Raw genomic sequence first — 13,308 nt, forward strand, 5'->3', positions numbered from 1 at the left:
CCGGCCTCTGTCAGGCCAGAGCTTAAAATTCACTCGAAATTCACCCAAATTGCTTGTTCGGAAGTCGGAATGACAATTTGTTCAGGGACGGCAAACTATCAATTGCTGCAGATAATTTTTCCGTGCAAACATACAATTTAGAGTTTTCATTTCATGTAAAAAATATAAAAAAGGGCAAATTTTAAATATGTCTTGAGAGTTCATAAAGACGTCTTTACCTATTGGACCACGAACACTTTTAAATTAACACACTGAAAACCACGTTGCAAAAGTTTGCCATACCTGACATAAACAAACGCAAAAAACGTGCTTTTCAGTTCGTGTTCGCGTTGCGGTACTTGTTACCTTCTATTGTACCCTTACTATGGAACCTGCTGATCAAATCAACCCAGCTGCATATTTCGACAGCTATGAGGATCTTAAGGTAAGCATTATTGGATTGCTTGAAAATAATAACTCTATTGATCGTTGTTCACTGCTCGTAGGTGCACGAAATCATGCTTACCGATAAACCGAGACAGGATGCTTACCAAAAGGCGATTCTCGAAAATCGGTCCTTGTTTACGGGTAAAACCGTTCTCGATGTAGGTGCCGGGACGGGCATTTTGTCTATATTCTGTGCACAGGCTGGTGCGAGCAAGGTTTACGCGGTTGAAGCTTCCAATCTGGCCCGGCTAGCTCGGGCTGTTGTGGAAGAGAACAAATTTCAAACTGTGATAGAAGTGAGCGAATGCAAGATAGAAGATTATAAGCTTCCCGGGGGTGAACGTGTCGACATTATCGTATCCGAGTGGATGGGATTTTTTCTTTTACACGAAGGTATGCTTGATTCGGTGGTGCACGCGCGAGACAAGTTCCTCAAACCAAACGGTCTCATGTTTCCCGATACGGCAACTCTTTTCGTTGCACCCTGCAGTGTTCCGTCGCGATTCGACCGATGGGAAAACCTGTCCGGTGTCAGCATGCGTTGTTTTGGACGTGCGCTGCGTGAGCAAGATACAGGTAATCCGGAAGTGTTATCCGTTGCACAAGATGACTTACTTCACGAGGGACACATTATGGCGTGGTTCGATCTGATGGAAGTGACAGTCGATGAGCTAAATAGCATTGAAGTGAAGGATGTGCTTGTGGCTCAACGTTCCGGAAAATTGCAGGGATTCTGTATCTGGTTTGATTGTACCTTTCCGGGAGATGAAATGGAACAGCGGCAGCTTTCCACGAATCCTTCTGCACCTGCAACACACTGGAAGCAGATTGTAATTCCTCTTCCGGAAGATTCGTGTGAAGAATTGGAAGAGCGTGATCCGATAGCTTTCAGTCTATCGATGGCACGGAACAAGGAAACAAATCGAAGGTAACGGACGGTAAATCACTGGATTAGAGCAGATTGTTTTTCATCGCAATATTTTCTTTTCGTATAGGTACGACCTGCAGCTCACGTTGTTGGACCCGGAGAAAGAGGAACACCATCTGCCATGTGAATGTCATATGACAAAGTGTATTTTAATGAAGACCCATTTGGAAAAGATGCAAGTGGATTAACAATTATGATTCAGTGGCAATAAATATGGCCTGACTGTTATGTATACAATTACGTTTGAGTATTGGTGCTGAACCAGTGATTAAAATCCAATCGAAGCAATAGCTGCGACAGCGGTGCGCTGCTTGGTCCCGCCTTGAGTCCAATTAGAAGCTTCAACAACGAATCCACATGGTTCATAAATCTGCAAGAGAGAGTGAAAGAAGAACAATATTCAGTTGCAGTAGCTAAGTGTAGGACCAGTAATTTACCCTTGCTCGTATGTTACAAACTCCTGCCGTTCTACCTTCGTCATCGGATCTTTGCAGAGCATACAGAACGTGCAGAATCGATCGACAATCGACAGAATACTGTCGAGAATCGTTAGCACCGGGTTTTCCTGCACTTCAATAAATCCCGCTACGGTGGTTGTCGTGCTGAGGGACGATGGTTCGCCATTATTTGAACTGGTCAACAAAAAGCACAAACTGAGTACGTTTGCCTGAAAAATAGTGTGCGCACGTTGGATACGCTCAAAGTCCGCCTGTTTAGCCGAATTTGCGATCGCCGCTATTAAAATGGCAAACTGACTTTCTAGCACGTCCACCTGAAGATAGTATTGCAAATTGTTGATCAAAAACATGAGCTTATTGCGCAGCTGTACCACTTCCGAGTTGTGCTTGATACGCCTTTCCCGTTGGTATGACCAAATCTGCAGCAAATCGTGATGTATTTTCTTTATGCGCAACAAAAACCGAAACATTTCATTGTATCGATTCAAGGTGCGCGGTGAAAAGAGTAGATGCAGTGGCCATTTGACTTTGTACTTGAGTATAATGTGTCCGACAGCACTTTTCGTCTCATAACAGAAGCTATCCTCGATCTCATCCTTACCGGGTAGCTCGAACGAAAATTGTTCAATGTCTTCGCCGACGTTGATGCTGTTTGCGGCCAGCTTCAGTGCTCGATTCAAATCGCGGGTAGTACCATCGTTGATTTCCTTTCCAATGAGCAGCTTTAGTGATTGCGTTTGTGTGAGAAATTCGGAAAACAATTCCCCCCGACCGAGCAAGAAGAAATCCTTCATTAATCGTAGCTGACGTTCCAGATCCGCTTTCTCGATCACTATCATGGACATATGCTTCGTAACTTGTTCCTTAATTTCGTCCACTAAATGCTCAAACTTGGTCACGTTAAGATTCTCCTCGTTTTGAAGTTGATGAAATTTTCGAAACAACTCTTGTTCGTGTTCGCCCCACAAGTTATCCTTTCCGACGGCCGCCGCCAATGCGGTGCCCTTTCTTCCGTTTGACTCACTGCATGACACCGTACGATCAACTACTTGCTGTCTTGGATCGAAGTGACACATCAGTACGGTTTGGCCGACAAACAGTACCTTTTCGGCCCAGCTTGCGGGGAAGTAATAAGGAAGCATTTCACGTCGTATTTCATACCGCCACAACTCGGAATTAATGCTCGCACTGTCCGACGTATTAACGGACGTGTGTATCGGTTGTTGCGAATTCACTCCACCAGTAATCAAGGAAGTTGTCGGGATACTTTCCACCTGCTGAATGAAAAATTCACCATAATGATCGACGAACTTGCCGTGCATCAGCCACCCGTATAACTGCTTCAAAAATATGACGTACACCGATTTTTGTATGCTGTAACGAGGTAATATAGAAGTTAATCAAGAGAATTAATTTAAAAACTTATTAACTCACGTTTTAACTGCCTGATAGTTAGCATCGTTGCCATGCAGGCAATGTTGTTGAAGGTAGGGCAGTAACGCACAACCATGGATTCTTTGCGTCACTACGCCACTGATCAACTGGAGCAGAAAACCGAACAAAGAACGATACTGACTTACTTGATGAAAGATAAACATCAGCGATAGGTTCGGACGCTTCAGATACTTGGCTTCCAACTCTACCACAAGATCACGGTATGGTTTCACGACCAGCTCCAATCCATCAACGAACGCTTGCAAGTAAAGCCCTTGGGGTAGCGGTTCTTCTGTCGGTTTCTGTTGTTTCGGTTTAAGCAACCCGGCCGTAAGTGTGCCATACTGTTGGGCAAATTTCTTTATCTCCTTGTACTGGTTGGCAATCCGAATTAGCTCTTCGAGGATATGGATTTCTCCCGGGTGCAAAAAAGTGGATGCCACCTCCGGAATCTACCGCACGTGAAAAAATTGTTGTTCGTATAAATAAACTCAATACAGATTGAATAATTTTCTTACTTACTGTAAAATTTTCGATCGGCAATTCGGTGTTTGAAGAGAACAGCGTGAACAGAATGTCGTGAATCATTTTCAGGTGTTGCAAAAGCCAAATCGTCCGGCTTCAAATCAAAAACGAAACAATCAACAAACTCTTCATTTCCTAGCTGTCACCGGGATGTCATGCGTGCTTGACATTACGGAATTTTGCAAATGGCTTCCTTTTGCAGTGTCAAACATTTAGTGCAATGTGTATGCATCGTCAATAAGTTATAAAATGTAGTGTGCAAAATGTTCCAAATATAGTGTTGTTACAGTGTATTGAGACGAAAATGTATGAAGTGAACGTGTAAAGTGTGAATAGTGAAAAGTTTCCGCACAAATATCCAATAACAATCGCCTAAAAGCCACGATCAAAATGCAGTGTTTTTTCTTGTGAGGTTAAAAGTCCAAACACAATAATAAATCGTGCAATGGGGAAGTTTATGTTTATGTATGGAAGAAAGGGGGATGTTTATGTGTAGGTTAAGTAAGTTTTAAGATTGAATGATAAAATGGAAAATGCTCGACTTGTGCAACCGTCAAAAGGTATTAAACAGGAGCGTTTTAGTCATCTAATTACTGATCTTGTCCTTTATGTTTTGCAGGTTTGCAAACTCGGAGTCAAGTAAGTGCACCGTAAATGGGCAACATAAGATCTTCGGAATTTTCTAAGGTAACCATTGTCTAATGTATAAGGTTACCTTTAGGTTTAGATTGTTGTTGTACCGTTTTGTTGTTGTACCGTTTTATTTTTTTTAACTCAGTTACATCGGGAACACTCCTGGGAACAACTACTTTCACCGATATTTTGAACCATATATCCACTTCTAATTTTATCACAACACATCGAAAACATTAATTGGATGTTGCGGCGCAACGCCGTTAAAACATGTAAATATCTATAAAACGACGGTCACTGTTCCATATGATCTCAAATTTACTACTTAAAATTATGAAACCATGACATCCTCGGACAATGAATAGGGTTCATACTAGTGATCATTGTGGTATGGTATTATCACTGCGTAAACGTGATCTGCGGGGCTGATCGCGGTTCTCGAATTGTCCTCACAGTCATCAAATTATCATTGTAGTACTCCAACAAGCAATTTCGTTGACGGCACGTGCAGACAGCCTCATCAACACCGTATCTTCCGTGGATAATCGATAGACGTTGTGTACTGTCCGCCATAGGCGTGTTTCCTACGTGTAATTTACGTTTGTGACAGATGTAACAGCCTAGATTCGATGCATTGTGAGTAAGATAACTGCCCGATGGTATTTGTTGATCGCTGGTGCTGTACTGGTGGGACGTATGTAACACGGGAACCGTATCAGACAAAATACGCCGTAGCGAAGGTCGACTGAGGTTGGTTTGCGATTGATCTGGAGTGCAGAGAAGATCTGGTATGGCTACGAATTAAGAATAAAATAGTCGTTTCCAAAAGTTATCAAGATATATGCAAAAAGAAGATATTGTATCATTTACTTTCATACTTACTCAAATTCGTGATCGCCTCGTTCGAACCGAAACGATCCATTCGCTTTTGGTCGTCCTCACCGTGCAACCAGTACGTTCGCATTTCGCCCTTTCCTTTAACATTAATGATGCCTCGCTCTTTGCATTTGTAACCACCGAGCTTTTTCAACAGCTCGTACGTTACCGATGAAATGTGAATTTTCAATGCGTCACCATTGCTTTCCATGCGTGAAGCTGTATTAACCGTATCACCAAATAAGCAATATCGGGGCATTTTTAGCCCAACCACACCGGCCACACATTGGCCTGAATGGATGCCGATGCGTATTTGAATAAATTCACCTGGCCGGTGTCGTATCTCGAGGTTCGAAATGGAATTTAATAGATGCAGGGCCATCGAAGCGATCTCACCCGCGTGACGATCACCATTCCGTAAAGGAAGTCCAGAAACGACCATGTAAGCGTCACCAATCGTTTCCACCTTGTATACATCGTAGCTAGAGATTATAAAGTCGCAGCAAGTATAGAGATCATTCAGCATTTCTACAACCTCGAAGGGTGTACTTTGCGCACATAACTCCGTGAAGCCTACAAGATCGCTAAAGAAAATGGTGACACAATCGAAACATTCGGCCTCTACGCGTTCACCTCGTTTTAGCGATTCCGCAACGCTTCTGGAGAGCGTTAAAGGAAATGAATTAGTCTTTTACGATACGATAGAATGGTAAATTATCGCCTACGTACTTCGGAAGCATTCTTAGTAGAAGTGATTCGGTTTTTTTCTTCTCCTCCGAAAGTTGATTAGTGCGCTCCTGTACTATTCCTTCAAGGTTATAAGCATATTTTTCCATGATCGCAAGCATATTATCAAAAATATTTGGTTTGCTAAAAGTAAAAGCCCGTCCAGGTATTCAATTGGAAGTTTCCCAAACATATTCAGTTCACTTACAGTCCGGCTTGCATTGGTTTCAATTTCACCCGCACCAACCGTATATCCGGTCGATCTTCTGGATCTTCTTCCCAGCAAGAGTGCAATAGTTGCATGACGTATTCGGGAGCATCAAAAGCTCGTAATGATGGTCGAAATATGCCGTACTCTTCCGGAGACATAACACGCGCCACAATGTCTGAATTAGAAAATGTGAAAGAATATGTTATTTTGGGAAACTAACAGTGACATACCAGACATACCTTGCCAACTCATATTCACATCACCCCACGGACCTTTACGCCCTATTATTTCGTAGAGTACAATTCCAAACGAATACACGTCTCCCTTCTGTGTGCCTCGCGGAGGAGAGTTTGGATCGCGCAGAATTTCCGGGGCTTTCCACAGGCTCCTGCGTAATTCTTTTTCGAATCTGAAAGAATATAGAGGCATTAGAACACCACCCATGCATGATATCAGTGCACTGTGTCGTACTTGCTTGGCTCTTCTAGACAGGATTTGAATTCGTGCAGCCCAAAGTCCGCTATCTGCGCTACCCAGCGTGAATCGATCAAAATCTTGCTCGACCGTAAGTTACCGTGCGAACCGACATCACTATCATGCAGGTAGATTAATCCCTTGACAATGTCACTAACCAACGACGACACGAACATGTGATCTAGTTTCAGATCTTCGTTTGAGAGCACATCAACAAGGCTTCCTCGGGCACAATACGATGTCAGGATGCTGATAGTGCCGTGGTCGATCGATGCGCCGACAAATGTGATCAGATTTTCGTGACGTATTTCTCGCATTTGTTTAAGTTCCTTACGAATGTTACGCGTGACGTCGATTGTTCGCTTTTGTAAATACTTGATTGCAACGATATTGCCACGGTAAAGCCCTGAGGAGAGATTTCGTGACTAAAATTATAAAATACCTGTTTGAAAATGTTTGTCTTGTTCTTACCAATCGTCGTGTATGCTCGTTTATTAGTGTCTCCTGTATTGTTGACCATTATGCTTTGCTGGCATACCTAAAAAAGCAACATTGCTTTGCTAACTAATGTAAAATTTCGATTTCATTTTTATAATAATTCGATACAAGTAAATGAATAGATTTATGTATGCACGGGATATTCGTTGATTGAAAACTATATGTCTGTTTTAGCAAAATCACTTTCTACTAGCGGGTTCTGTTCTATCTCGCAAACGATGGGTTTGATTGATTGCACCTTTCTGTATAAGCCTTTGCTAAAGGTTTTGAAAATACATAATTCTACTCACAAGATTCTTCCGCAGTTCATTACTGTACAGTGCGTCGGGTGAAGTTATCAGAATCACATCCTTCATGTCCACCTTCCACAGCAAACACGCTAACGTTTGTTCGTAACGATAATGTCTGTAAGGAAAGGGACGTGATTACAGCAATAACCTACCAACTTTGCTAAGCTATACCCCTATAGAATGTATTGTACCCCAGAATATGAACACACTTACTTGAACAGGATAATAGTAAATATGGTCATGAACAGAATTACAACCAGCGCCCCGGTGATGTATCGCCAATCTTTCGCCTTTGGTCGACATTTTTCATTGTAAAAACCACACACCGGTTCCGCCAATGGTGGGCGCCCCTTTAGCCACATAATTTTCCGGTTTGGGTTGAGATAGCGAAACTCGGGTAGGGCCATGCCACTTGTGCCGTTTCGCGTTCCGTACACAAAAAGTGCCACCGGTTGCATCGACATCTGCAACGAGTTGTTCACCTTGTCATCCTTCTGTAACGCGATAACCGAAAAATTGCCCTCTGCATCCCCGTTTGCGTCAATGTACACCTATGCGAAAATAAGGGAATAGATATATTATTAACGAGCTGCGTCAAGCTTGCCATGATATCGTACAAAACTTACATCAAATCCTTGTATCGAATGGTACGATCGGTTGAATATATGGCGCATAATTAATTTCCCGTCGGAGATGTCTCCACCGTCACGAATCACTTCGGATGCAGCACGGGCGTAGATGATGAGTGCATCGTACAAATACGCACCATAGATAGGAACCTGCCAACGAAGGGGAAGTTAGAGTGTGCAACAAAAACCTTGCAAAAACTATTGACTAATCCAGCGATTATCTTTATCGATCGACCGCATGGTTCGCACCTGTATTCTATCGAATATATGTCGATTTCTAGGCAATGGTACATGGAACGGATGATTGCGTGAGTATATTTTGAACTGGTGGCAAAGTTTGCGATACTTTGGGTTCATTGGAAAGAGTGGCGATATTCGTAACACCGACTGGAATGCCTCCTGTAAACGCTCCTGGTCCTTATAGTTGTAGCGTTTGTTTTTTTGCTGCTGCTTATCCTTCAAGTTTCCAAAATACTTTTGATAGAAATCGGAATATTCTGTTAAAAAAAACTCAAATGTAAAAGATTCTTGTGTCTTTTTTTGTTTGACTGTTTCCACCTTCGTATATGTTGCGATTCATGTTGGAATCGTAGATCTCGTCGTCGATCGATATAACCATATAATCGCCGGTACTGAGTAGCTTTCGTTTCTGTAGACATCGTACAAAGTCCACCATTTCGATGTGATCGCCCACAAATACATACACTTTTGATGCGTGATTAAAACGATAGAAAAATAACTTGGGGGTTCATAAGAAATTAATCATCAACGAAAACCATTCCGTCTCTACCTCGAGTATTTCGGTAAGTGTTGTCCACTATTTCTTGTAGTTCATAAATTTTCGACGGAATATAGTCTGAATAGAAGCGGAAGTGATTTACAGTGAGATTGTTTAATTCTGCTTGTAGCTGAAAATTCGAAAGCGATAATATATTAGTGCATTGTTGTTGTAGCTTGTAGATTTTTTCGGATTTATATGTAGGCGTGTAAACAGACGTAAGCGTAACAAAAATTAAAAGCATTCTTGCATTGAATCTGATTCTCGATATATGCTTTCAATTTAGATATTTACACAGAGTGTTCGAGCCATAGTCATACACTTACTACCAAGTTATATGAATTTCTTGCCTCGTATGATTTGACATATATACCATAAGAATATACCTAGAAGCTGACTGGTTCGCAGAAGAAAGATGTTTGCTGAAGATGAAAGATGATAATTTTTGCTAGGAGTAAATGGATTCTTTTCTCAGAATGATACCAATTGCACAATTCTTATTACACATCTTTCTTTCTAGGCATATCCCAAAGTCTAAACCCTTACCTCAATCGCGTGTGCAATCTCCATGCTCCATGCAGGATGTTTACTAGCTACGATACTGAAGCAGTGCCAATTGTTGGCCAGTAGAAGAGCTGCAACACTTTTCGACACCTTTGTTGCTGGTGGCAGCGTGCGTGCAAAGCTGCTGTACACTGTTTTATCCGAGACTGCAATGTCGGCACATTTCTGCATTGGGGTGCATATACGTATTTAAACAAAATTGGTCGATCAGGATACACTTTTAAATGTCATACATTACTCACATAGGATATCATCGGCAGGTTCCAAGCAGAAGCTACAAGCGCCTCTGAGGTACATGTTTCATCCGGTCCAATAAACACAACGATGCCACTGTCACGCATTTCGGTCATTTTCCTATCAAATCGTGTAATATATTGAAGGGACCGGATCGAGGTGATTTATCGTAGCGCGTTACACATGTATACTTACTGAATGGGGAATGCTTTGGGGGACTTTTGTGCTCCTATGTCGACCGCCCTTAGTCGTAGTTTTTTGCTGGGAAGTAGCGCAGAGTCGTTGTTGATCGTTTCTATCGCTAGCAGTAGTGCACCCAGAACGACCTAATGGAGGATAGGAGGAAGTATGAATAACGATGTATGGTGCGTCCATATTATAATCTATTGGCAATTGTCCACATCTCAATCAGGTGCCTAATCGGGTTGAAGTAATCAAATGTGACGGAAATGTCGCTAGTTCAAGCGAGTTTTAATGTTTAAATATTTACTTTTGAAAATTATTTGGTGATCATTAAATAGTCAATTAAAATTAATACACAAATCAATTTATGCTATTCACCAACATTAGTTTGAGATTTCATACAATACACTTGCTAGCTCAATATTGGAAATAAATTTTTGGTGGAATATATGTTTTTCATTATATGATGCATGCTGACGGTAAGTGCATTACAGTGGATAATTTTTAATGAATGGTTATATTTCGTTAATTAAATTACATTACCCTTCGTTTTGATAGTGGAATAAATGTGAATGTTATATTTTTCATAGGATTTAGGGTGGTAACTTTTAAAACTATACCATCCTTGTGAAACATTTTGCTGGGAAATATTAGCCACTATAAATCGCGATTTTATTGCAACCTTCACCAGGACTTGCATGCATGACTCGTGCAAATTTGCAACAAACCAACCCCTGACACTGAAATGCCTCTGGGATATGGTGTTCTTCCTGCCAATTGCAAACCACCATCATAAAACCATCTACACTCCTCTATCATTGAAACCTCCGTTGGAGATTAGGGGCAATCAGGAAATGTCCTTGACTATGTACCTGCAAACCCGCAAGCTTACCTTAGAATGTACGTAGCCAGCCAGGAAACCCACGTACAGCTCGTCTCCAGTTCGGTTGCGCACCATTGTCACCATAGGTAAGGATACGTTGGTCCGCAGAAAACTGTCGACATTGTGAGGGCAGTCACAGGACATGCGAGCAATGGCGGACGCCAACGCGTGCAATTCGAGCGATGTCCAAAGCATTATCACTAGCAAGAACGGTTGAAAACGATCTGCCATCGTACATAGGACGTATTTTATAGAGAATGCACTGTTTTAAAATCGCTCTTGAGTACGAGTTCTTGGGGTTCAATTCTAGGAAGAGAGTGTCAGTCAGTTCGATTAGTGCCGCTTGGAGAAGTTTTTCTTTCGTGCAATTCATTTGTGCGCGCGTTTGAGGAAATTATGTTATCATTATTAGTTTAATGATTTTAAACTCCTATTTTATGTTCAAAAGTGGTTAGAAATGCAAATGAACTATGCCGGAAAGCTGTTATTTAATTACTATAATTAATTGTAACGATTACCGTATCTCAATGGATGCTTCACTTTTGTGCGAAGTTCTACAGCATTTGACCTTTGGTTGCAAAGTAAGCGTAATGTTAGATTTCATGTCAATGTTACACTTGTTATATTTGTGCAAATGTATATTTGTATATTGTTGTTATATTCTGTGATGTGTGAAGATTTATTTAAGGAACTTATTGAAAGTGGCTCTTATTGAATTTAAAATTTTTGAAATTTCTCAGTATTTTTTTCAAAATCGTATTGCTATTGTATCGTACAAATGGTTAACAATAAAAAAAACTAACGAAAAAATGTGATACACTTTAGTAAATTTGACTACATATATACAACTTGTTATATCTTCAATCAATTTAAATGTATTATTAAATGTTAAAGCCTTTTTATCGTCTTGCCAACAGTAGTTTCAATTCATTTTTTATTTGGAAAATTGCCTCCATATCATCTCAACACCACAAACAAAGCAGATATAGCGGATACACAACGCAACGAATTAACACTACCATCCTACTAACCTTCATCTGATGTAGGTCGTAAAGTAAAACTAGTGCTGTAAAAATTATGATTATTAGTAATGGTTATGTCTTTCTCGCATTGAAACTCGGCTACACGAGAATTGTCCCTCATACCCATAGACCATGCGACAGTGAACCTGTTTGTGGAAGAAAAGCATGATTGCACCATCAATTTTAACAGAAAGTGCAGAGGATTTTTTACCTTTCTATATGCTGTGTTTCGTAGCGACATTTCAATATTGTCACAATGAACCAAATTAAGCAACAATGGTGTGTTACTGAAGAATAGTGTGTTGGTAACACAAGATACGATATTGCAGGCGAAATGAGCTACCAACCGGTCACATTTATAAGTATGTTTCCTTTCTTAGGATATATTTAGTAAATGCGTAATATTTCAGGTTGTTTGGCTAACAATTTTATTGTTAACTTTCCGTAAACTTCTGTCGAATTAACGAATTTAGCAACGCTAGCAGCAAAGCTCATGATAAGCTTATGCGTTACTGCAAAGCAACATCGATTGAGAACCTTACTTTCACAGATATAAAGAATTAAAATGTATTCTTCTGTATCAGCAGTATCTTGTAACTCTCAAAAAAGATTGTATTGTGTGAGAATTATTTATGTGTGGGGTTTTCAACTTCAGTAACCAATTAGTTTTACCAGTTAGTATGTCTTCCTGTAGGGATTAAGTGTAAATACTTATTTTCACACATATTCAATTCCGATCAACCTAAAAACGTAAAGTCATCACCGTTACTACCGTCTAGGTACATAAACCCATCCCTGCCACCTTTGTATCACATTATCATAATGCATTCTTGTTTTTTCCTGCCGACTAGGTACCGATTCATATATCTTCATTTTCGTTGATAATTAAATTGCTTTCCTCAATTCAGGGAACTTTCGAGGATGGCATTCCCTAAACCCCCGCATATTGCCAGCAAACAAAGTCTTCATATGAACCTAGCAGTGGATCGGAAAATAGGTGCATGTGGCGATGTGATATCATTTGCCAAATATTACGTCGCTTGTCTTCGCTGTATTATGCCCCTTCTCTGTCTTGTGTTCACAGTCTTTTTATCTTTGTGTTAAATGTGCTTTAAATAATTTATTGGTCTATTAACGATAGCAAAATGTCGAATTAAATACAATTGAGTCTGCCACGTGCACTGAATCATACGCAGTTCCGCGATTCACACCCCACGAGCAGCTGAGTTGTTTGTAGGATTTATTGCTTCGTCGAATGGATTAAGTTATATGGATGGGTTGGGCAACACTGGGTTTGCCCCACAACGATGTTGCACCCCTCCCAAACACGAGAAGTTCAGTTTATTACCTTCAGAATGGGGAGCCGATAACTATTTTGTATTGTTTTTGACATTAATTTTGAAAAAAAAACAGTATGCTTTGGTTAAAAAAATCGATTTAATTATTTACAAAAGCTTACAGACCCAATGAAGCCACCATAACCATATTTACATCGATTTCTGCTTTTTTACGGAATCATTTCAACGCGTTTCATTT

The 13,308-nt window shown here is 40.6% G+C and overlaps 3 protein-coding genes across 3 annotated transcripts; 1 reads left to right on the forward strand and 2 right to left on the reverse strand.

The window, feature by feature from the left end:
• The first annotated feature begins 312 nt into the window (after positions 1-312).
• On the forward strand, positions 313-1,585 carry LOC128301889 (protein arginine N-methyltransferase 6). The gene is made up of 3 exons (XM_053038556.1): positions 313-424; positions 486-1,354; positions 1,422-1,585. Exons 1-3 carry the CDS (start codon positions 365-367, stop codon positions 1,540-1,542), a joined length of 1,050 nt encoding a protein of 349 aa, XP_052894516.1. The 5' UTR covers positions 313-364; the 3' UTR covers positions 1,543-1,585.
• LOC128301888 (gamma-tubulin complex component 4 homolog) lies at positions 1,479-3,860 on the reverse strand. The gene is made up of 4 exons (XM_053038555.1): positions 3,769-3,860; positions 3,247-3,698; positions 1,792-3,186; positions 1,479-1,724 (listed from the first exon to the last, which is right to left on the reverse strand). Exons 1-4 carry the CDS (start codon positions 3,832-3,834, stop codon positions 1,592-1,594), a joined length of 2,046 nt encoding a protein of 681 aa, XP_052894515.1. The 5' UTR covers positions 3,835-3,860; the 3' UTR covers positions 1,479-1,591.
• A 672-nt stretch (positions 3,861-4,532) lies between these two features.
• LOC128305407 (guanylate cyclase 32E) lies at positions 4,533-10,981 on the reverse strand. The gene is given in 17 exon segments (XM_053042840.1): positions 4,533-5,198; positions 5,287-5,939; positions 6,010-6,150; positions 6,215-6,392; positions 6,457-6,670; positions 6,673-7,097; positions 7,163-7,229; positions 7,480-7,594; positions 7,693-8,030; positions 8,106-8,258; positions 8,358-8,605; positions 8,667-8,813; positions 8,899-9,016; positions 9,433-9,615; positions 9,693-9,804; positions 9,880-10,010; positions 10,760-10,981. Coding segments are annotated over 17 exon segments (3,840 nt in total). The 3' UTR covers positions 4,533-4,803.
• Positions 10,982-13,308: the final 2,327 nt, after the last annotated feature.

The sequence above is a fragment of the Anopheles moucheti genome, chromosome 3 (genome assembly GCF_943734755.1).
Source record: "Anopheles moucheti chromosome 3, idAnoMoucSN_F20_07, whole genome shotgun sequence".
Classification (NCBI taxonomy): domain Eukaryota; kingdom Metazoa; phylum Arthropoda; class Insecta; order Diptera; family Culicidae; genus Anopheles; species Anopheles moucheti.

Bases quoted from the DNA above. Each gene is read 5' to 3' on its own strand.
- LOC128301889 (XM_053038556.1), top strand. From the start codon at position 365: ATGGAACCTGCTGATCAAATCAACCCAGCTGCATATTTCGACAGCTAT. The intron at 425-485 runs GTAAGCATTATT...CACTGCTCGTAG, and splicing joins ACAGCTATGAGGATCTTAAG to GTGCACGAAATCATGCTTAC. The intron at 1,355-1,421 runs GTAACGGACGGT...CTTTTCGTATAG, and splicing joins AACAAGGAAACAAATCGAAG to GTACGACCTGCAGCTCACGT.
- LOC128301888 (XM_053038555.1), bottom strand. From the start codon at position 3,834: ATGATTCACGACATTCTGTTCACGCTGTTCTCTTCAAACACCGAATTG. The intron at 3,187-3,246 runs GTGAGTTAATAA...ACCTCGTTACAG, and splicing joins AACTATCAGGCAGTTAAAAC to CATACAAAAATCGGTGTACG. The intron at 1,725-1,791 runs GTAAATTACTGG...TCTCTCTTGCAG, and splicing joins TTTGTAACATACGAGCAAGG to ATTTATGAACCATGTGGATT.